Below are 22,401 nucleotides of genomic sequence, written 5' to 3' on the forward strand. Positions count from 1 at the left end.
CCTCATCCCCATTTTTAGTCCAGCTCTGCCGCACCTTTCAAGAATACCATATTAGGCAATAGGTCAAATATCAACACATTATTATTTTATACTTTTCCATGATATTAAACTTCTTCTTTTTTTTTTTCAAAGTGTTTATTAGAATCATGACACTATTAGCCTAACTTTGTACAATTTTTATTTTATTATCTTGTAAAGTAACAGCAAGGTCTGTGTTTAATGATGCTATGATATTTTTTTTTTCACATAACTGTTGTGGAGGCTGTAGGAGATCTTTGTCTGAAACAGAAAACCAGATAAGCTCAGATTATCATAATCTTAGTTACTGTGAATTGTTTTTCATTTTAGTGCTTGAGCAGGTCTGAACCACCCCCCCCCCCCCCCCCCCCTCTGGACACATGCTAGGTGTAGGGCGTGCCTCCTACCTTCTAGCGGACACCAGTCTACCCAAGTGAGCAATCTTTCTCTCCAGCTGTTCCAGTCTGTCCTCTGTGAGATCTTCCTCCCACAGTGCGTTAGCGTATGCCTTTAGGTGATCTGCAATGGTCAGACATTCAAACTTTTATACTCTGTGTTGGTCCAGAAAACCCTGTCAATAAGGACGCCATTGGAATCCACAAAACCGCTTCATACAGTAGAACTCTGTTATTAAGGAAACTTTCGGAACCTGACAAAACCACCTTATATAGTGGACCCATTTCATAAGGACAATGTTGACGTATCTAGAAAACTCAGACATAGTTAAATGCCTGGTGCACACTAGTTACATAACATAACGACATGAGCGCGTGCACGTTTAGCCCGACATAACGACATTGACATGTTTTTTTTCTCTTATGTCGTTATGTCCATGTCGTAATGTCGGGTTTATGTCAAAATGGGGAACCATTCACACTTGAACATACGAAGATAAGAGTGCGCGCGCCCATGTGGTAATGTCACTAGTGTGCACCAGGCATAAGACTGCAAGAAGCTCAAGTTATCGGTGGTATTTGGGACTTAACAAATGGTGGCCGTGGCTACAGAATAGAGGTATAAAATGCAGTAATTTAGTGACCAATCTTTTGGGATGTAGAGGTTTTCGCTTGCCTTTTATGTCATCGATGTTTCTTGTTTCCTTTGGAGTGTAGTACTTGACCCTTAAATTCTGGAAAATAATGCCCGTGCACGCCTCTATTAGGATGGAACTGTACTTCAGAGCTTAGTCATGATTTGTCAGACAGACAAAACATATATTAGAAACACCTACAGCACATATACAAATACAAGGACGCTAGTGGCCTGTGCTCCAGTCTTAACCCTTCCTTTTAATAGGTTTGATATTTGATATTTGATAGGTTTGATATTACTGAAAAACAAGAAAACTTTTTTCATTTCTTTTTATGTACTGCCAAGTTCAGTGAATTTTATGTACCGCCAAGTTCAGTCCGGTATCAAGAGCCTTTCACAGAGTCTTAAACTCGTACATCTTCCTTTTATTATTCTAATTGCGACTAAAGGCCACCAAAACAGGCTAACAGATGGCAATGAGACATGCTAGAGTGACTTGTGGATGGGTAAAAAAGAACAGCGCGGGTATAATTACCCACGGTGGTTAAAAAAGAGCTCAATTACTTACGGTGCGCAAAGAGCTCAATTACTCACGGTGCGCAAATGCTCAATTACTCACGGTGCGCAAAGGCTCTATTACTCACGGTGCGCAAAGACTCTTTACCCACGGTGCGCAAAGGCTTAATTACTTACGGTGCGCAAAGACTCAGTTACTCACGGTGCGCAAATGCTCAATTACTCACGGTGCGCAAAGACTCAGTTACTCACGGTGCGCAAATGCTCAATTACTTACGGTGCGCAAAGACTCTTTACCCACTGTGCGCAAAGGCTTAATTACTTACGGTGCGCAAAGACTCAGTTACTCACGGTGCGCAAATGCTCAATTACTTACGGTGCGCAAAGACTCACTTACTCACGGTGCGCAAATGCTCAATTACTCACGGTGCGCAAAGGCTCTATTACTCACGGTGCGCAAAGACTCTTTACCCACGGTGCGCAAAGGCTCTATTACTCGCGATGAGCAAAGGCTATATTACTCCAGTGCTCAAAGGCTTAATTACTTACGATGCTCAAAGGCTCTATTACTCACGGTGCGCAAAGGCTCAATTACTCACGGTGCGCAAAGGCTCTATTACTCACGGTGCGCAAAGACTCTTTACTCACGGTGCGCAAAGGCTCTATTACTCACGGTGCGCAAAGGCTCTATTACTCACGGTGCGCAAAGGCTCTATTACTCACGGTGCGCAAAGGCTCTATTACTCACGGTACGCAAAGGCTCTATTACTCACGGTGCGCAAAGGCTCTATTACTCACGGTGCGCAAAGGCTCTATTACTCACGGTACGCAAAGGCTCTATTACTCACGGTGCGCAAAGGCTCTATTACTCACGGTGCGCAAAGGCTCTATTACTCACGGTGCGCAAAGGCTCTATTACTCACGGTACGCAAAGGCTCTATTACTCACGGTGCGCATAAGGCTTTATTACTCACGGTGCGCAAAGGCTCTATTACTCACGGTGCGCAAAGGCTCTATTACTCACGGTGCGCAAAGGCTCTATTACTCACGGTACGCAAAGGCTCTATTACTCACGGTGCGCAAAGGCTCTATTACTCACGGTGCGCAAAGGCTCTATTACTCACGGTGCGCAAAGGCTCTATTACTCACGGTACGCAAAGGCTCTATTACTCACGGTGCGCATAAGGCTTTATTACTCACGGTGCGCAAAGGCTCTATTACTCACGGTGCGCAAAGGCTCTATTACTCACGGTGCGCAAAGGCTCTATTACTCGCGATGAGCAAAGGCTCTATTACTCCAGTGCTCAAAGGCTTAATTACTTACGGTGCTCAAAGACTCGATTACTCACGGTGCGCAAAGGCTCAATTACTCACGGTGTGCAAATGCTCAACTACTCACGGTGCACAAAAGCTCTATTACTCATGGTGCGGAAAGGCTCAATTATTCACTGTGCGCAAAGGATCAATAACTCACGGTGCGCAAAGATTCAATTACTCATAGTGCGCATAGGCTCTATTTTTAACGATGATCAAGGGCTATATTACTCACGGCGCGGAAAGACTCTAATTACTTAATGCGCGCACAGGCTTTGCTACTTATAACGGTCCAAAAAGGCTAATTCACTCACAGAACAAAGGTTACATTACTATGCAAAGGCTTTGTTACCAACGGTATGCAATGGTATATTTATTCATTACTGACACTACGCAATAAGTAACTGCGCTGCTAATTTTTCACGGAGCGTTAAATCACTGGTACCTTATTAAAAATTCTGAATCCTACTGCAGTAGATTTAATTATGAAACAAAGGGAAACAATCCTTACCCAGACTTTGAATCTGCTTTGGAACTCTACCGTGGTAATAGCATGCATGAGTTCGGCAGTTGATGAGAGATGGGACTCCTCTTGTACGAGCTCGTACGTATGGCTGAGCTGTGCTATCAGGACGTTGAGTAGAACCACATTCACACACATGCTGAGAATGTAGACCAGTAAAGTGGGAAAATATCTGCGTAAACGGAACAAAAATTTTGGTGGTACACAAATCCACGTATATCTACCTAAAAAAATGCTCGTATATTTAGTGATAAACACATGCCCGTATAACTAAAAAATAGCTGTGTATTTAACAATTATCCCTTGAGCCCTAATGGGTTCTAAGTCAATAGCTTATTCAGGCCATTTTTTTTCAGTCAAATCACACTAGTAGGTCAATTCATTTAGCAAAAAAACGTCCGCCCTGGCCATCTGCGACATATGAGCTTTCCGGGGACTTCTAGCTAAAAACTGTACTTAAAGCCTACTAGTAGGCTTGCCAGTCCGAATGCAGTATTGATGAAAGATGTGATTTGACTAAAAATGTTTATTCTGTTTTGTGCGTTATACTTAATGGAATCCTCACCTCAGAACCTGCTAACCTATTAGCCAGCGGCAGGCTCTACCGTCTAGGTGTCATACAGTGGTACCTCTTTAAAGCGACCACTTACTGAGCGGTCACCTGTTTAACGTCTATTTTTCAAAGTTTTTTTTTTTTTTTCAAAATTGATCACTTTTGGTGATCTCAGACATACCCAATGAAGCCCACGTTGTCTTCTAAGATGGGGCGTCCTTGGGACCATATACGAACTAGTGACGTCACGATGCACACAGCACCCGTATCGGTACAGTTCAACCCGTTATTCTCAGCTCCAAAACCACTAAAGAAAACAAAAAACAAACAATACTCTAAGCTGCCAATCATCTAGCTTGTCAATCATCCAATCGTCCATTAATTTTATCTGGTAATCGTCTTAAATGTCAATTAATTCATTCATCATCTCTTATTTCATTCGAAACAAACGAAAATCACTCTGTTAAACAGCCTCGTGTTTGCCAATAAACTCAATTGTAAACCAAATGTCAATCACTAAACGCTTCAGTCAACCTTTTTGAAACATTTCATTCAATCATCTCTCTTTTATCGATAATCTCGATTTATATGTTAATCGCCTCAACTGTCAATCACTTGAAACCTTATCTAACCTTCAAAACGTATGACCTATAAATCAACTCAACTGTCAGTCCCGTCACATGCCAATCACATCACCTATCAATCACCTCAACTTGTCAGTCACCTCACATGTCAATCACATCACCTATCAATCACCTCAACTGTCAGTCACCACACATGTCAATCACATCACCTATCAATCACCTCAACTTGCCAGTCCCGTCACATGTCAATCACATCACCTATCAATCACCTCAACTTGTCAGTCACCTCGCATGTCAATCACATCACCTATCAATCACCTCAACTTGCCAGTCCCGTCACATGTCAATCACATCACCTATCAATCACCTCAACTTGTCAGTCACCTCGCATGTCAATCACATCACCTATCAATCACCTCAACTGTCAGTCACCTCACATGTCAATCACATCGCCTATCAATCAGCTCAACTTGTCAGTCCCGTCGCATGTCAATCACATCACCTATCAATCACCTCAACTTGTCAGTCCCGTCACATGTCAATCACATCACCTATCAATCACCTCAACTTGTCAGTCACCTCACATGTCAATCACATCACCTATCAATCACCTCAACTTGTCAGTCACCTCACATGTCAATCACATCACCTATCAATCAACTCAACTGTCAGTCACCACACATGTCAATCACATCACCTATCAATCACCTCAACTTGTCAGTCACCTCACATGTCAATCACATCACCTATCAATCACCTCAACTTGTCAGTCCCGTCACATGTCAATCACATCACCTATCAATCACCTCAACTTGTCAGTCCCGTCACATGTCAATCACATCACCTATCAATCACCTTAACTTGTCAGTCACCTCACATGTCAATCACATCACCTATCAATCACCTCAACTTGTCAGTCCCGTCACATGTCAATCACATCACCTATCAATCACCTCAACTTGTCAGTCCCGTCACATGTCAATCACATCACCTATCAATCACCTCAACTTGCCAGTCCCGTCACATGTCAATAACATCACCTATCAATCACCTTAACTTGTCAGTCACCTCACATGTCAATCACATCACCTATCAATCACCTTAACTTGTCAGTCCCGTCACATGTTAATCACATCAGCTATCAATCACCTCAACTTGTTAGTCACCTCACATGTCAATCACATCACCTATCAATCACCTTAACTTGTCAGTCCCGTCACATGTCAATCACATCAGCTATCAATCACCTCAACTTGTCAGTCACCTCACATGTCAATCACATCAGCTATCAATCACCTCAACTTGTCAGTCACCTCACATGTCAATCACATCACCTATCAATCACCTCAACTTGTCAGTCACCTCACATGTCAATCACATCACCTATCAATCACCTCAACTTGTCAGTCACCTCACATGTCAATCACATCAGCTATCAATCAACTCAACTGTCAGTCACCACACATGTCAATCACATCACCTATCAATCACCTTAACTTGTCAGTCACCTCACATGTCAATCACATCACCTATCAATCACCTCAACTTGTCAGTCACCTCGCATGTCAATCACATCACCTATCAATCACCTCAACTTGTCAGTCACCTCACATGTCAATCACATCACCTATCAATCACCTCAACTTGTCAGTCACCTCACATGTCAATCACATCACCTATCAATCACCTCAACTTGTCAGTCACCTCACATGTCAATCACATCACCTGTCAATCATCTCACCTGCCAATAATGAGATCATTGATGAAAACTTGCGGCTGTACCCCACGCAGTGCGATCGTAATTGAGAGAAAGAAAGAGAACACCACGATGAAAAACACGACTGTGAAGCGAGGGATGTCCTTGTAGATGACTCGGCCAAGTGCACGTGCATAGGACGAGGTCAAGCTGACGAAACGATGAGTATCAATGATTAGTATGCTGGAATGTTGACGGCTAGCATGGATTGCCACAGGAAAACAAGGGGGGAGGGGAGGGGTGTTGCTGTTCCCTAACAAGGGGTAACTATTTAACAGAACCATCTATATAAAGAAGAACAGAGGAAGTTGTGCCACAAACATTTCGCTGTCATTCTAACAAGGGGTGACTATTTAATAGAACCATCTATATAAAGAAGAACAGAGGAAGTTGTGCCACAAACATTTCGCTGTCATTCTAACAAGGGGTAACTATTTAATAGAACCATCTATATAAAGAAGAACAGAGGAAGTTGTGCCACAAATATTTTAAGGATATCTCAGTCTATAAGTTATTATGAACGGAATGAACGGAAAACAGACAAAGTAGATAGACGTGAAGGCGGAAAACGAACGACGCGAGTGAACTAGACAGTGTCGTGTTCAGTAGGGACTGGGCGTGGCATACACGTGTTCATTACGGGCTGGGAGCCAGATCCGTCGAGGGAAACGAATAGGTAAATCAACGCGCTTCAATCCGCAGTGCATTTCATCCACTGTAAAGAGGACTCCACACACCCTTTAGATACCTCATTTTTTTTTTTCTCATATCGATCTACACGTACCTGAACACCAAAGAATACTTGAAAATTCCCATGGTATTCACGAAGGTAGCAATAGAGGCGATAAGCCAGAACCATTCATGGAATTGAAACCTGACAACCATCGTAAATCCCATCAAGACGTTCCGTGAGACATCCCAGTAGTTCGTCCAATCCTTAAAATACTGTCTAGGCTCGCTGAGAGATAACAGAAAACCACGTTAAGTATATCATGCAGTTTAGTTCTAGAGTTCAGGTGTCTTCTTGGCTCACTGAGAGATAAGAGAAACCCACGTTAAGTAATATCATGCAGTCTAATTCTAGAGTTTAGGTGTCTTTTAGGCTCACTGATGGTAACATATGGCTCACATATGGTAAAGACAATTTGTCATGTTGTAATGTTAAACGTGACGTCTGGTAGGCTCACCAAGAACAAATACCCCCTTAAATATTTTGTGTTGTAATTTCAATGTAATGTTTAAGGTGAGGTGCGGTAGGCTCACCAAGAATCAAATACCCACGTTAACTAAGTTCACGTTGTACTTCATGTTAACTAACTTTACGTTGTAATGTTTAAGGTGAGGTGTTGTAAGGTGAGGCTTAACGAAATATAATAGAGAAAAACATTAAGTAATTTCATGTTGTTATATTAAAAGCTGGATGTGACTGATTTGAATTTGTGCACAAGGCACTGCTATTGTTAATGTTATTGGAATTCACTTTTTCTTATTATACTTATTCTTCTACTGTTTTATTAAAATTGATTGTTATTGAAATTCACTTCACACCTCTTAGAAGGATATCTATACCTGCGCACGCCACTGTGAGCGCAACCGCTGACTGCATACGATTGCACCACTCACTTTTTAAATGTCATGATACATACCGTTTCATTTCTGCAAACTCGTCAAGAAGGAACCAACAGACCATGAGAAAGCACCATAGAAAGCAAGTGCCGCTGATCCAGGAGGAGGTGCTGTGAGGGGTGATTGACATGTCCGGGTAGGCGACCATCGTCATCATGCCAAGACTCAGAATCGCCAGGTACACGAGGTAATTCAAGAACCGGAACCTGAATAAGGCAACCATTTCTAAGCGCGGCTTCAAAAAGGTAGTGTTTTCTCATTAAAAAAAACACCGAATCTTTCTTTAATAGTTTCTATGCTATGCTTGTACACACCTTGTGGTACTTGAACCCAAACGCGCACTTTAAAACATGAATAACGCCATTTCAAATACGCGCGCGCCGGCAGCTAAGGTGGTGTTACACGGGATAACATGCAACAAAAACTTTTCGCGATATATTGTATCGTGAAAATTGTTTGTGTGTGTGTTACATGTCTCGCGCAACACAACTTTCCGCTTATCATTTCAATTGACATCATGTTGCGTGTTTTTGAACCCGCTTCAAAAACATGCAACACAGAATGACGAATATCTGTAAAGTTATTCCGTGTAACATTTGTTTGGCAACGTGTCAGAATGGATACGATACAATGTATCGCGAAAAGTTTTTGTTGCATGTTATCCGTGTAACACCACTTTTACGGGGGTCCGCACTCATCGAAGTCTAGTTGTGACTGACTGAAGACGTGTGCGCGAGAATGCAAAAAAGAGGGCAAAGCTATCCCTTTTACAGCGCGTGTTCGTGTTTGGCACACGTCACCTATATTCCTTACATATATTCCTTATTACCTTCCCCACATCTTCCCACAACTCTTTGCGACACGCGCGTGAAACCGAGGATGAAAACAAACTTTGTCATCTTGTTTACAATTTTGATGCCTTGCCTCGGTTTCACGCGCGGGTCGCAAAGAGTTGTGGAAGGTGAAAAATTGCCGCTTCCAACTCTCTTACCTAAACCAGAAGCCTCCATATTTAGTCCATTTTCTTTCCGTTATGAGCTTTACGACGGGATGGAAAATAAGAGCCTGAAAGAAACAAAAATAACAATGAGCTATAGAAAAGCCACCTATGAAACCGATGATAATGACTGCAATGGTATATCTGATGATGATATAAAGTCATAGATGCTGTGGCGATGAGGTAGTGAGGTAAGTGTCGGGAATGATGAGTGATGGTGGTAGCCATGGTGGTAGTGAAGATGTGGTAATAATGATAGTAATGAAGATGGTGGTAGTAATTGATGGTGATAGTAATATGGTGTTATTGGTGATGATGATAGTGATATGGTGTTATTGGTGATGATGATAGTGATATGGTGTTATTGGTGATGGTGATAGCAATGGATAAAGTGAAGATGGTGATGATAGTGGCTAAACTTTTTGCTGTTTTTCTTACTGTTCAAGATACTGTTGGTGTATTGTCGCCCCCCGGGGGGAAGGGGGGATACTCTCCGGCATAGTAGACGGGGGAGATCGTCACCTCTTTTAGGGTATAAAATTTCGATCAACTGCCATCCGGTTGAAGGAATTTTCCGATTTTGCGATCTCTTAGGGTATAAAACTCGACCAATTGCTATTCCTAAGGGGTGTTTAATGTTTTTTTCCGATTCTGCCATCTCTAAGGTTTAAAAATTCCTTCGACCACACCCAATTTGCCATCTCTTAGGGGTAAGAATTTCTGTTGACCACGCCCAAAGTGCCCTCCTTTAGGGCTAAAATCGATCGTCGATCACCCCCCGTCTGTTTTTATCGGAGTCCCCCCGAGATTGTCGCTGTTATCTTTGTTGATGTTGTCGTTATTTGTGGAGTCTTTACCTTGTTTAGCTTCTGGCATTCCCTGGTGATGTAATAGAAAGAAGACTTTGGGCAAAACTGGTAGGAAGGGTCGTCTGGAGCTCGTCCATACTTGTCCGCGTCAATCAGATCAAAGCAGACGTCTAGATGTGTCGGCTGGTCGACCATCGTCTGCCACTCGCTGCTAAGAGTGTTGTGGTAGTGGAGGCTAACGGGATAAGGCCACTGTGGTACCACCATCGCGTCTAAAACTGCAAGGATCGTCTTCTGTTGGAGAAGCTTAAGGTATTAGACTGTATGGGGAAATGGTGATGATGATGGTGATGATGATGGTGATGGTGATGATGATGGTGATGATGGCGGTGATGGTGATGGTGATGGTGATGGTGATGGTGATGATGGTGATGATGATGATGATGATGATAGTGATGATGATGATGATGGTGATGGTGATGGTGATGGTGATGGTGATGGTGATGATGATGGTGGTGGTGATGGTGATGGTGATGATGGTGATGGTGATGGTGATGGTGATGGTGATGGTGATGGTGATGGTGATGGTGATGGTGATGGTGATGGTGATGGTGATGGTAATGGTGATGATGGTGATGGTGATGGTGATGGTGATGATGGTGATGGTGATGGTGATGGTGATGGTGATGATGATGGTGGTGATTATGGTGATGATGATGGTGATGGTGAGGGTGATGGTGATGGTGATGGTGATGGTGATGGTAATGATGATGATGATGATGATGATGTTGATAGTGATAGTGATGGTGATGGTGATGGTGATGGTGATGGTGATGGTGATGGTGATGGTGATGGTGATGGTGATGGTGATGGTGATGGTGATGGTGATGGTGATGGTGATGGTGGTGGTGATGGTGATGGTGATGGTGATGGTGATGGTGATGGTGATGGTGATGGTGATGGTGATGATGGTGATGATGGTGGTGGTGATGGTGATGGTGATGATGAGATGATGACAATGATGTTGCTTGACCGCTAAGAAAGTGATTTTCCTTTCAAGTCCCTTTTAATACCCTGGATAACTTGAGCAGCTTTCTATTTCTTTGATCTAGATTATGATAATAATCGTATGCTCACCTTCATTTTGAATTGTTTTACCAAAAAGACAAAGCTGTGTCTTGCATTTTCCGTCTTATTTGCCCTAAAAAGCTGTAGAACACTCGAAAGAAAAGAGAACAATCGTTTGCAATTATGATAATAAAGCAATTCAGGCAAGCTTTGATTACCTTCGGTTTGACATATGTTTAACAAGGAAAGCAGCCACGTCGTCATGACAACGCCTAAGCGCGGTTTCCACTGGTAGATCCATGTCCGAGTTAGTCGTCATTAGCATTTCAGGATTTTCCTCCAATAGAAACTCAGCGACGGTCACAAGGTTCCTTGAGGCCGCCATGTGAAGTGCTGTGTTGGACTCTTGGTCACGGAGAGTGCCGAGGGGCTGCCTGTGGTTACGCAGTAGAATTCGCACAAAACGAGGAATCTGTCACAAGAAAACGCAAGAAAGCGATTAGCATAGACAAATATATATGCCTTTATTTAACGAGTGTTGCACTACCTATCAAAATGGTTTTGCTGCGTGGCCCTAAAAATGAATATTTATCAATTTAAAGACAAAATGTGTCGAAAAATTATGTCCAAAAATACTTGAAAGACGCACGTAGATCATTATACATTGTAAAGCCTTCAGAAGCCTTCAAGGAGTAAACATTGTGTTTTGAGGCCATGGAAATGGACAGGGAGGATCAGAATAAAAGTTTCTATTTGAGTCTTGAGCTGTGTTTGCTGATTTCTTTCCCTTGTGTGGTATTCTGAGCGTTTTGTTGAGAGGGTCGATTCTGCTGTGTTTCCTTGTTTTCGATTTGAAATTTGTCAAAGAACTTGGGCAATTATTTGTCTGGAAAGCAGTTGCTATCCCCAACGTTGTGTTTATTTTGCATTGATGATTTTTTTTTTGATTGTGATTACTGCTTAAGACCGGTACAGGCCGGTTGAGGTGTCAATGGGTTAAAGTGTCTTCCGCAATTTGTTTTCTGAGGCCACGGTTTACTAAACCATCCTCTTTTCATCATGTTCATCCCCAAAACACGGAATACATTGAGCCTTTCATAGACAGCAATAGTTCTGAACTTTACTGAGTGACTTTACTGAATGACCGCTTGCTAAAAGAGGTTCAGACAATGGAAGTTAACAATAATTGGACTTCAATAAGTCGACCGCCTCCGTGTTATAGAGGTAACCGCGAAAAAGGGGTCAACCTCGCAGTTAATATGAGAGTGAAGATTAAAAATAAACGCCTATATGCACTCAGGCTCCTTAAGATCTGGTCCGTATTTACATCGCTGATAAGGTCAGTCTTAGAATACGCCTCGCCCGTATGGTCAGCGCTGCTGGACTATCTTGAATATGTTATTGAGGGTGTAAAGCGTAGAGCCCTTCGCATCATACTCCCTGGCTTGAGTTATCAGGTTGCTCTGGAAGTAACTGGCCTTTATCACGCGCGAGTCAGAGCCCTTGAAATCCGTGCTAAGCGCGCATGGTATCCACCATCATGGGTATTCTCTCAGGTCAGGGAGTACCAATGCTCTTACTCCAGGGCCTCGCACAAGCAGACTAATCTATCTATCTATCCGTCCGTCCGTCCGTCCGCCCGCCCGCCCGCCCGCCCGTCCGTCCGTCCGTCTGTCTGTCTGTCTGTCTGAGATTCAGGAAGCGACCCTCGACTAAGGGTGACTGAGGAGAGTTCCGCTTAATAGAGTTTTTACTGTGTATACCTGTATTTCGTACGGCCATGTTGTCAGCAGATAGCAAACGGACTTCATGGCATCTCCGTCATTTAGATCAAGGATGAGCTCCACCCGTGCCTCGTCCATCGCGTCCTGGGGATCCATTTCCTTGCTCTCTGTCTTTTCCCGGACCTATAAACATAAGCCAAGACGAAGCTTATAACCCTTGGGGGGAGGGGTAACGTAGTATCACAGGTGGTTCATGGGGGAGGGGTCACGTCATCGAAAAAGATGGGGCCAATATAGAGAACATATAGCAAAGGTGTATGAGGGTCGTGGTAATTGATTTTTTTTCAGTTTCGATTTTTAGTTGGGTACTATGCTAAATAGCTCCCTTCTTATCAATCATGGGATTGCTCTGCCGCTTAGCTCATTAAAAGAGATTATTATGTTTGTATAAAATCACTTCATTATACTATATCACAGTATACTGGAAATGTTGTACACTTTGATCACATATAATATTTTGCCTAGGTTATGTCACCTAAAAGTCAAGGAAAAACAAGCAAATCCCTCTTCAAATCAGCGATAATATAATTGATAACATGTTTTTGGGAAATCGCGAAATTAGTTTCGATTTTTGGTTGCCTACCTCCCATATGTGATTTCTGAAATAAGAATACAAATCGATTAGAAAATTGCTATTTTTCAGTTGTGTTCGAGCTATGCTCGATCAAAAAATTGAAAATGGGTACATTTGGTAAAATGTTTAGTTTACTTTTTTAATGCTAAATAGTCCCCTTCTTATCAATCATGGTATTGCTTTGCCGCTTTTTTAAATAACAAATCGAGACTGGAAATGGCGGCTGAATGGAGATGTCGCCTAATAGAAGAATCGCCGTGTGCTTCATGCCAGCTTCTCAATATTGCCTAACGGTCTAACTGCGAGATGTAACTAATTAACTTTCAAGACCAAAATTTATTGGTAGAGGGATATCAACAATTGTAAACGATGACATGTTTAGACAAAAGCAATCAACGGCAAATCAATATCTGCCTGAGGGATAATGTTATATAAAAAAGCACCCGGTACTGTTGGGTGGAATTTTCTTTGCTCTCTTAGTATTCGTTTAGTAATTTTAATATTTAAAGGCGGGGTGCAACAAATATAAACTCCCACTCTGGCATGGCAAGAAAAGTTGCCATTAAAGCAGGAAATGGACCAGGATTCACGGAGCCCGTACCAAAGTTACATAACTGCGCGGCAGTTGAAATAAAAAAAAGGGTTTTATGAATCCTAGCCTCAAGACATTTTAAAGCGACTTATGCAGTGAAATGACGCAATAGGAGAACAATTCAAGCAAAAAAAGCAACAATATTTTACCCAAGACTTCATGAAACAATAATGAAAATATAAAAAACCAAATGTGCCGATCATTTTTTTCAATATTCAGCTATTAACTTTCACTTCCCGCTTTCTGCTGTAACGCTTGCAAAGAAAGACTGTGATTAGTGGCAGTGTCATTTTCTTGAGCTCATTAAAAGAGAAGATTATTATGTTTGTATAAAATCACTTCATTATAATATATCACAGTATACTGGAAATGTTGTACACTTTGATCACATATAATATTTGAACCTAAGTTATATCGCCTAAGAGTCAAGGAAAAACTAGCAAATCCCTCTTCAAATCAGCGATAATATCAATGATAATATGTTTATGGGAAATCGCGAAATTAGTTTTTAACAGTATGCTGTATTTGTATTTAGTCTTTTTTGATAATTACGTAATATATCTATCTCATCTTTTTTTTTCTATCAAAAGTGCCAACAAGAAACACTCATTACTCTAATGTTGTCTTTCATCGTAGGGCTCAAGTGTTAAGAAATAGAACCAAAAATTTACTTACCTTTTCAAAGAATTTTCTCTCTTGATCTTGTTCAATTTCACAGCGTTCTTGGGTGCTATCCATACTTCCCGGGTTACACATAACTTCAAAATTCACCAACTCCTCGGCGGTCTCCCAGCTTTTACTCATTCCCACACGAATCTGTCTCGGATAAGGACCTATATGGCGGTTTGTACGCTTTAGAAAAAAGCGAGAGAAGACAACAAACACCTCCGATAGGGCACTCATATATTATGACAGAAATGCTTGGCCCCCTAATGTTCTCTTTGTTGTAAAGTAAGTCTTTTGTCGAAAAACAATCATTCATTATAAATTTATCTCATGACCTAAAAATAAACATCTCTATTTGGATCATAATCAGAAATTAAAATTTAATCTATGCAGAGAGCTTATATAAGCAATAAAGTTTAGCATCTAGGATCGAGAATTGAAAAGTCAATACAAATAAACTTTTGCCGCTCCAAAGGATCTCTGGATTAGGTAATAGTGTTTAGATAGAAGGTGGCGCTAGAAGTAAATAAAAACGGAAATAGTTCTATTATTTCACATTCTTTTCTTAACTGTTATTATGCTTCAGGGCTGAAAACATACATTTTTTTGTAAATATTATCACCTGTCTGGGTAATGAGAAATACTTTATAGTAAGTGCGCACAGGAAAAATTAAACTCCTACAACTAAACAGTATGCAAAATAAAAATTTTCGAGCCGAAAACAAAAATGTTAATATGACATTTAACTCTGTACAAGCCGCTGCTTTTTCTATGGCCAAGAAGTCTACTTGAATTGCCACCTACCCGTGTCTTTTTTTCCTTTTGTCCTAGGTAAAACGCTGACCGCGCATTGATAAAGGAAGGAACATTTGATATTCGATGTTGGAGTGGCCTTTGATGCTCGTTTTTTCCCCCGCATAGGTTTACTGCTCGATTTTTTCCTGAAAGAGGTGGCGACTTTTTCCCAACCTTTGCTTGCTCGAGTTTTTTAGTACCTTAGCCTTGATTGATTTTTTAGGGGGGGGGGGACCAGCCACTCCCCCCGTCAAATAACTAATGGTTTGTCCCCCATGTGTTTGGATTACAGTGGAACACCGCTACCTCGATTGGAGGGAAACAAAAAGCTCGAGAGCGTGGGGTTCGATTTACCCGGATAGTTTGAGAAAAAATTGACCAGGGCTAATTCAACATGTGGGGGGCGTGTTATTAGAGTTCGAAGTATCGGTCTTTCACTTTATATGACTTTTCATTTAAAAACGGCAGGGGTGTATTCTCGGTCAAATCGTCCTCGCGGTGCACAACACGATACAATTAACTGTGGTACTCGGGCATCGGAGCGCTTTCATGTGGGTATCAAACTCTTATTTCGCATATCTCTAATGTATTATTTATATCTAATGGACTTGTCAATGGCTGGCGCTGATAAATTATTTTATTGTCGCATAAAAGGGATCGAATTTTTGTTTTCCTTTTTTGATTTTTTTTTTATAAAATTATAACAGCCTTCTTATGACGTAAAAAGACTTTGTTTTGAAACATTAACATACTTAAAACATCAAAATCCCTAATTCTGCGAAATATAAAATTTGCAATAACTCTTATAAAAATAAAACACTTTATTTGTTTACCTTGGCTAGGAACTCCTTCTCGTGTATGAAAATACCCAAAGAACATATCCGTTCGCTTGACATTCCTCCTATTTTCCATACGTTTACTCGCGTTCTTGGCCCAATGGGATATCAAGTAACCTTATCGATAAACCTAAACAGTTAAATAACTCTGGTTTGAGGACGAAATTCACCCAATTCATATAACCGTCATAAAAGACACTTTGAGCCAACTTATTGACATAGGATGCGCAATTAAACAAAGCATGATGTTGATGTAGCTCACTAATTGCTCTTTTAACCCAAAACTATAATGCACCAGGCGGAGAGGAAATTTAACAATCGCCTAATTCCCACCGGATGCGACAATTCATAGTTTTATCTGTCCATAAAATAGAAAACGAAGGTAAAACAATAACTGACGAAGTATTTTTGTTGATTCCTTTTCTTTTGAATTTGGCATAGATGACATAAAACACTGGGCGAAAATATAAATTTACAAGGCTTTACATGGTTTCTTAAATGCTCCTTAAATTTACTAGATAAATTTAGTAAATTTAAGTTTAACGCGCCCTAACAAGCGTCGGATTGATTGACATTCATTGACATCGAAACAAAAGCCTCACGTGTGCATCGCGCTGAAATCATTAGCTTTCATCTGCTTAACAAAAGACAAATCTTGTGAACGGATTTGAAGTCCATTCTAAGTGATACTCGTGTCTTTGCCGTTACTGTAACCGACGCTCGAAACTGAGCTAGGCTCATTCACTTTTGGTATAAAAGCAAAGCGAGAATTTGGCTATTATTTTATAGCAACTAATTAGAAAAACAAGACAGCAAAAGGCAGAGTAGCAACAAGTGAAAGACGTTTTGAAAGAGCAGGTAAACACGGGAACAGACAGTCGCGTGAAGATAATAAGAACCGCAATCGTACCGAAGGGCGCAGAGGCCGCAAGAAATACCAAACGATCCAGAATGCCAGGTACGAATAGCTATTTTGAAATAGATAAAGATTCTCTAAGACTTCAAGATGGGGAATTGTCTGGCCAGCTGAAGCTTACATGACAATGATGCATTCGGTCCGACTTGCGACTTTAAAACTGTTTAAAGGTGATATTTAAGCAGTTTGAGATTCCTTAAAATTGATTAAACATTAATTTATACTACATTTAAGAAGGTCCTAGACTTGCCCGAAATGCCCTTAAATATATTATTTTAGAACATTTCATTACATTTAAAAACAGTTTAAAGGTGATATTTAAATATTTTAAGATTCCCTTTCTAACAGCATTTAGGGATTTCTTCAAGTCACTTAAATGTACTTAAATGTAAGATTTAAAAATTCTTAAATAACATCGTAAAGACAGTTACGGAGATATTTAAGTTGTCTTTCGGAATGTTTCCAACAGGCTTAAATCTATATTTTCACCCAGTGAAAGTCCCTTTCTTGTGCTTGTTTTGATAATAGTCTCGAAGAAATGATCTTCCCCGAGTCTTATCTCTAAAAATCTAACTCATTCAATTCGATCCCTAAGTCTGGCTAATCTTTACAAAACAAGGTTCATAATTTGAATTTTTGATGACACCCTATTATTTTATACTGAGTGCGCTGGGCATGGTGGCCTACAACCCCATCAAAAAGCTGGTCGAACACACTAACACTTGTAAAAAACAATTGCGAAACCGCAAGCATTGCAACAAAAAAGCATATATAGCGCGCACACTATCGCTGCTAATTAGACCCCTCCTTACGCGCTCCCTGTGTGCCCGATCTTCGCGACGCCCTGGGTCCCCGAGGATGATTAGACCGTACAACGGAAAGTCAAAAAACTATTTTGTCACGTGATCTATTATGTAATACAAGGAACGTAAAGCCACTGAAGAAATTGTGTCTTCTCTCTCTATCTGGAATTGCGCATTTTTCAGGTTTTTCCGTCATGTCTTTTGCAAGCAAATACAAATTTGGGGGAGAACATGGGAATCACTTTTCAGAACAGTCAAATAGCTTTATGTGGTTATCAACCGTCCAACACTCCCTGGTATCTGGTATATCAAATTCTATATCAGTCACCTTAATTTATACGTAAACAAACCAAAACACGAGTACATTATCATTACAAATACAAGATCATGGAAATCACCGTAATCACCAGAAAAACAGTACTCTGTTAACTCGTATAAGTACTCCATTAGTCTTTATCCTGCAGTCTTAAGAATAAAAGTAAATTAGATAGCCGAGAAAGATAATATAAGAGTATAATAAGAGTTCATATGTACCGAAACGTTATCAATTCTAACACAGCTAATAGGCTGTATTGTTACGAAATGAAGCTTAACAAAGGTTTAACCTTTGCATACCTGACTTATATTGTGCTCTTATTGCAGGTCACTCACGCCTTTGGATATCGCAGGACGAACATATAGGACAAACTCGCACCAAACTCGTACTTGACATTATCGGTACTTTAACATTGCTTCGTTTGGTAATCTAGGGATTACGTAACAGTGCTCAAAGCCAGATAGAAGCAGGAATCCGGAACGGAAGAACAGATTACAAATAACTCGAGGAGAGGTCATCTGAATTTCAAGCCAAGGGGCAACCCACCCCTTCCAGAATTCTTTTTGCTCGGAGGGAGCGCAGCGACCGGAGCAAGTCTAATCTTGGTATCGCATATGCGAAAAGCTGATTTTTCGTGTCCACACCACAGGCTTCCCAGTCGGCTGATTTGTATTTTTATTTCATGCTGATCAGCGGTCTTTTCAGCGCATGCGCGAGTTTCATATAGTGGATGCGATTTTTCGTGTCCACACCACAGGTTTCCCATTTGGCTGATTTGTATTTTGATTTCATATCGATCAGTGGTCTTTTTCGAGAACCCCTGTACTGAAACATCGTTCGTCCCGTCCTCCGAGCATTCACTTTCTATTAGAAACTTCTAGTTTAAGTAATGCTCCGTGTAAGAACTACGGTGAATCGATAGGTCCTGCGGCAATAGGGGTTCGTTATCTTTTTAACTAATCTAATTAATATTGCTATGCTTATTGGTTCAAGACGCTCTGCCCGCCGAATTTGAACTTTGGAGTCACATTTCTCTGAAATAAGTGCTCTTGCACTCATATTTATTAGGGGGCTTAGGTTCGAAGTAAGAAAGCTTTCAACCTTTGCATTTTTGTTAAAATCGTATGTTCGGAGCATGGGGAAATCCCTTTCGGATATCTGCTAATAACTTTTTATACTTCACTTATTACAATTTTGCGCTTTGTCTCTTGCCAAAGCAAACATTCCGCTGGCTAAACGTGTGAAAATACGGTCTCACATTTCCAAAAGCCTGTTAGTGCGGTAGAATTTAGCTTTCCAAAGAAAGTCACTTTTTCTTTCAAAGATTTTTGACAACGATTCTCATGTTAAGATTGACAACTAAAACGATTCACGCCTTTAAATAAAGTTACCAATTTTGCTTTATTCGATCCTCAATACAACTATTATCGCATACAAGCCACAGCAACGATTTTCATGTTAAGATTGACAACTAAAACGATTCACGCCTTTAAATAAAGTTACCAATTTTGCTTTATTCGATCCTCAATACAACTATTATCGCATACAAGCCACAGCAATAAAGTTTACTGGAATTCACAGTAGTAGCAGTCCTCTAATTATTATTTCATCGACACAGCCAGAACGCACAATATTTTCTTAAAACAAGCCGCAAGCAAGGTTTGTTCCATAAGCTCATTGATGAAGTCGAGAGTGTCCAGCTTATAATCGGGGTCTCCGTCTTCGATACATAGTGGGCCATGAGGATTCACGGAAAATTTCTGCGAAGAAATTGTAATTCTTCTGGCTCCAGACGGGCTGCATTTATATTCATTATTTCTTTCAGCTTTTTGCATCTGCATAAGCATTCCACTGCTCTTACTGACAATTGCGGGTTATTGCTGATATTTATATTTTACAATTTTCTAAAAAAATATTTTCGCTTCACCAAACGCCGTATCTTCTACTTCAATGCATCGTTCTATGTCCTTTAGTTCTATGTCCCTTAGTTTAGTTGATGCTTTCTTGAGTCGTACCGCATCAACTGATGACGGCAAAATTTGCCCTAGTGCAGAGGTTTCCTCAATGTCCTGTAAAAAAAGTACACACAAACTTAAGATTCCTTCTCAACTTCATTTCTTGAATATCAGAACTTATAAAAAATACAAGGCAACTACAGTCAACTCCCTCAGAAGCAGACACGTCAGGAACTAAAAACAGTGTTACAAGGGCTGTCAGCTAATAAAAATGAAGAAAGACATTGTTTGAATGGAAAGGAAGACAAAACCCTGCATTTTGTTAAGTTATACGCTTACAATTTTTTCACTTTGACGGGAGTTTGCTGTACCTCAATTTCAGGGTGCCAAACCCCAGGATGTTTCGCTACATTCAAGGAATACATTCGGGCTTGTTGGTATTTACATTTCACCCAGCTTATAAATCAGGCTCACATAACTTATATTTACATATTCACACCGTAAACTCAAATGACAACTTCCCGTAATAAAACTCTTTTAGTAAAATAGAACGAGTAAAATATTTCGTTCCCTTCTGAACCAGTTATTTGTCTCTCAAGTACTTATTGACCTATGAATTTTTTACCTGGAATGGTTCTAACGCGGCTTCAGCAGCGGCGCTGGTCTCAGAGGTTTCCGGTTGGAAAAACACGCTGGAACTTGAGGCAGTTTCATCTCTACAGCTCTGCAATTTTGATTTTCGAAATAAATAACAAATTGAAAAGGAGGATCAAGACTGGTCAAGACAGTACAGAAACAGCAGAATCTATACGGCAAGCGACAGAACATTGACTTTGAGAAAGATCATTTTTCTCACCTCGTGTGAAGTTTTCATGCGTTTGTTTCCAAGCTCCAAATCGACTCGCTGTCGACAGTATATACAAATGCTTCTAGACCAGCCCTTTTTGCCTTTGTCATCTAGCTCCAAGAAAACTTTCTCTACTCTGTTCGCCTTTCTCAGGGACCTCTGTTCCACATCTGAAGGCTTACTGCCACACCAAGCCTCGTGGTTTGGGCAGCAACATGCCTGCCTTTTGAACACCATAACAAGCTTTTCTAACTTCTCGGACAAAGTTTGCAAACAAACAGAACTCAGAAGCGTTTCTTTAAAGTATATACAATAGATTTTCAAACTATTTTCGAAGAGATAATGAATAGCGAGAGACTTGTCTTAATATATCGAGGAGGAAGCATGTAGAATTCAAAATGGCGACGTGAGCGCTAGGTCGGAAATGTAACTTCCGAACATACGATCCGGACAAAACTCGGGGATAAGTCGTAACAATGCAACCTTTGTTTTATTCTTAATTTAAATGTTTGTCAATCAATGGATAAGGTACGGAAAACACCCGAAGATGTATTTTAGCCAATCAGAGGGCAGGATTTTACTGAAGTTTTATAGCTACTTCTGCGCATGCGTTGCCGCAGGGTACCGTAGTTCTTACACGAACCATTACTTAAATAAAAATCGAGATTGTTGCATTATTGTTACTTTTAATGACATCCTAAGACGGTAAATGGCAAGAATACATGTGTAGGTATATTCTTATATAGGGACGTAAAATGACAATGTTTTGACTTTTCCTGTCATCAAGGGGCGGTAAGTGTTACTTTTTGTGCTGTGATAAAAGGAAAAATTGAAATCCGTGATTGCTACCTTCGCCGTGATTCGTGAATGGAAAGGTTTGATCAGCCTGATTTGTGATCTATGCTCTTTAAAATCCATGAATCGTGATTTCTCAGCAAATATTTATCCTCAGTAAATATTTATCCTTGTCGTCAGTTTGTCGTGAAGGGTTGATTTTTCTCGCGCGCTCCCTGTGTGCCCGATCTCCGCGACGCCCTGGGTCCCCGAGGATGGATAAGAGTTCACTTTGCAGTGAGGGGTATAGGGGACGCCCTACTCCTCTAAGGACTGAAGGTTTAGAAAAAGTGTAGGAGCTAAGCGTATAGGACCCGAGGTATAAAAGGCGCGGACCTGCCCTAAGTGCGACCTCGGCTAGATCCATGAAGTGCATAGCTCCTTTAAACACGAGGTTCCGCTATAAAAGGGAAAGCTCCTCCCACCCCGGGCTCAAATTTGCAATTATAATCAAAACACTGCCACGCTAGCGGTCACAAATTATAAGTCTCCTGTAAAATATTACTTATCTCTGAGCCTAAGTCGGCTTGAATAAAACTATTTTTGCAAAGGTAACAACACATTTGTGTTAAGAGGTTGATAAATAAGTTATTTGTTGTCTACTCACGTTTTCGGTGCAAAGTTTTAAGTTTTGCGCTATCCATAATCTAGCGCACATTCATAAATTATTCTCGCGCTGTGATGAAA

General features: G+C 40.7%; 2 protein-coding genes and 1 long non-coding RNA gene across 4 annotated transcripts; 1 reads left to right on the forward strand and 2 right to left on the reverse strand.

Moving 5' to 3' along the window:
- Positions 1 to 116: 116 nt before the first annotated feature.
- On the reverse strand, positions 117 to 18,489 carry LOC5514180 (transient receptor potential cation channel subfamily A member 1-like). Of its 2 annotated transcripts, none has more exons than XM_048728089.1 (15): positions 18,378 to 18,489; positions 14,422 to 14,579; positions 12,560 to 12,703; positions 11,015 to 11,268; positions 10,866 to 10,947; positions 9,777 to 10,022; positions 8,914 to 8,987; positions 7,943 to 8,128; positions 7,081 to 7,254; positions 6,282 to 6,446; positions 4,138 to 4,263; positions 3,392 to 3,575; positions 1,090 to 1,147; positions 426 to 537; positions 117 to 279 (listed from the first exon to the last, which is right to left on the reverse strand). In XM_048728089.1, exons 2-15 carry the CDS (start codon positions 14,548 to 14,550, stop codon positions 243 to 245), a joined length of 1,971 nt encoding a protein of 656 aa, XP_048584046.1. In that variant the 5' UTR covers positions 14,551 to 14,579; positions 18,378 to 18,489; the 3' UTR covers positions 117 to 242. The 2 variants fall into 2 exon arrangements, with proteins under 2 accessions (XP_048584046.1, XP_048584045.1); XM_048728088.1 differs by lacking the exon at positions 18,378 to 18,489 and adding an exon at positions 16,041 to 16,294.
- On the forward strand, positions 16,709 to 18,964 carry LOC116619212. The gene is made up of 2 exons (XR_004296575.2): positions 16,709 to 17,001; positions 18,405 to 18,964. It is a non-coding gene; the product is annotated as an uncharacterized LOC116619212 (long non-coding RNA).
- A 608-nt stretch (positions 18,965 to 19,572) lies between these two features.
- Positions 19,573 to 21,322, reverse strand: LOC125563168. The gene is made up of 3 exons (XM_048728094.1): positions 20,890 to 21,322; positions 20,659 to 20,757; positions 19,573 to 20,147 (listed from the first exon to the last, which is right to left on the reverse strand). The coding sequence occupies exons 1-3, from the start codon at positions 21,115 to 21,117 to the stop codon at positions 19,983 to 19,985; spliced, it is 492 nt and encodes a 163-aa protein (XP_048584051.1). The 5' UTR covers positions 21,118 to 21,322; the 3' UTR covers positions 19,573 to 19,982.
- Between the last annotated feature and the right edge of the window lie 1,079 nt (positions 21,323 to 22,401).

The sequence above is a fragment of the Nematostella vectensis genome, chromosome 5, assembly GCF_932526225.1.
Source record: "Nematostella vectensis chromosome 5, jaNemVect1.1, whole genome shotgun sequence".
In the NCBI taxonomy this organism is placed as follows: domain Eukaryota; kingdom Metazoa; phylum Cnidaria; class Anthozoa; order Actiniaria; family Edwardsiidae; genus Nematostella; species Nematostella vectensis.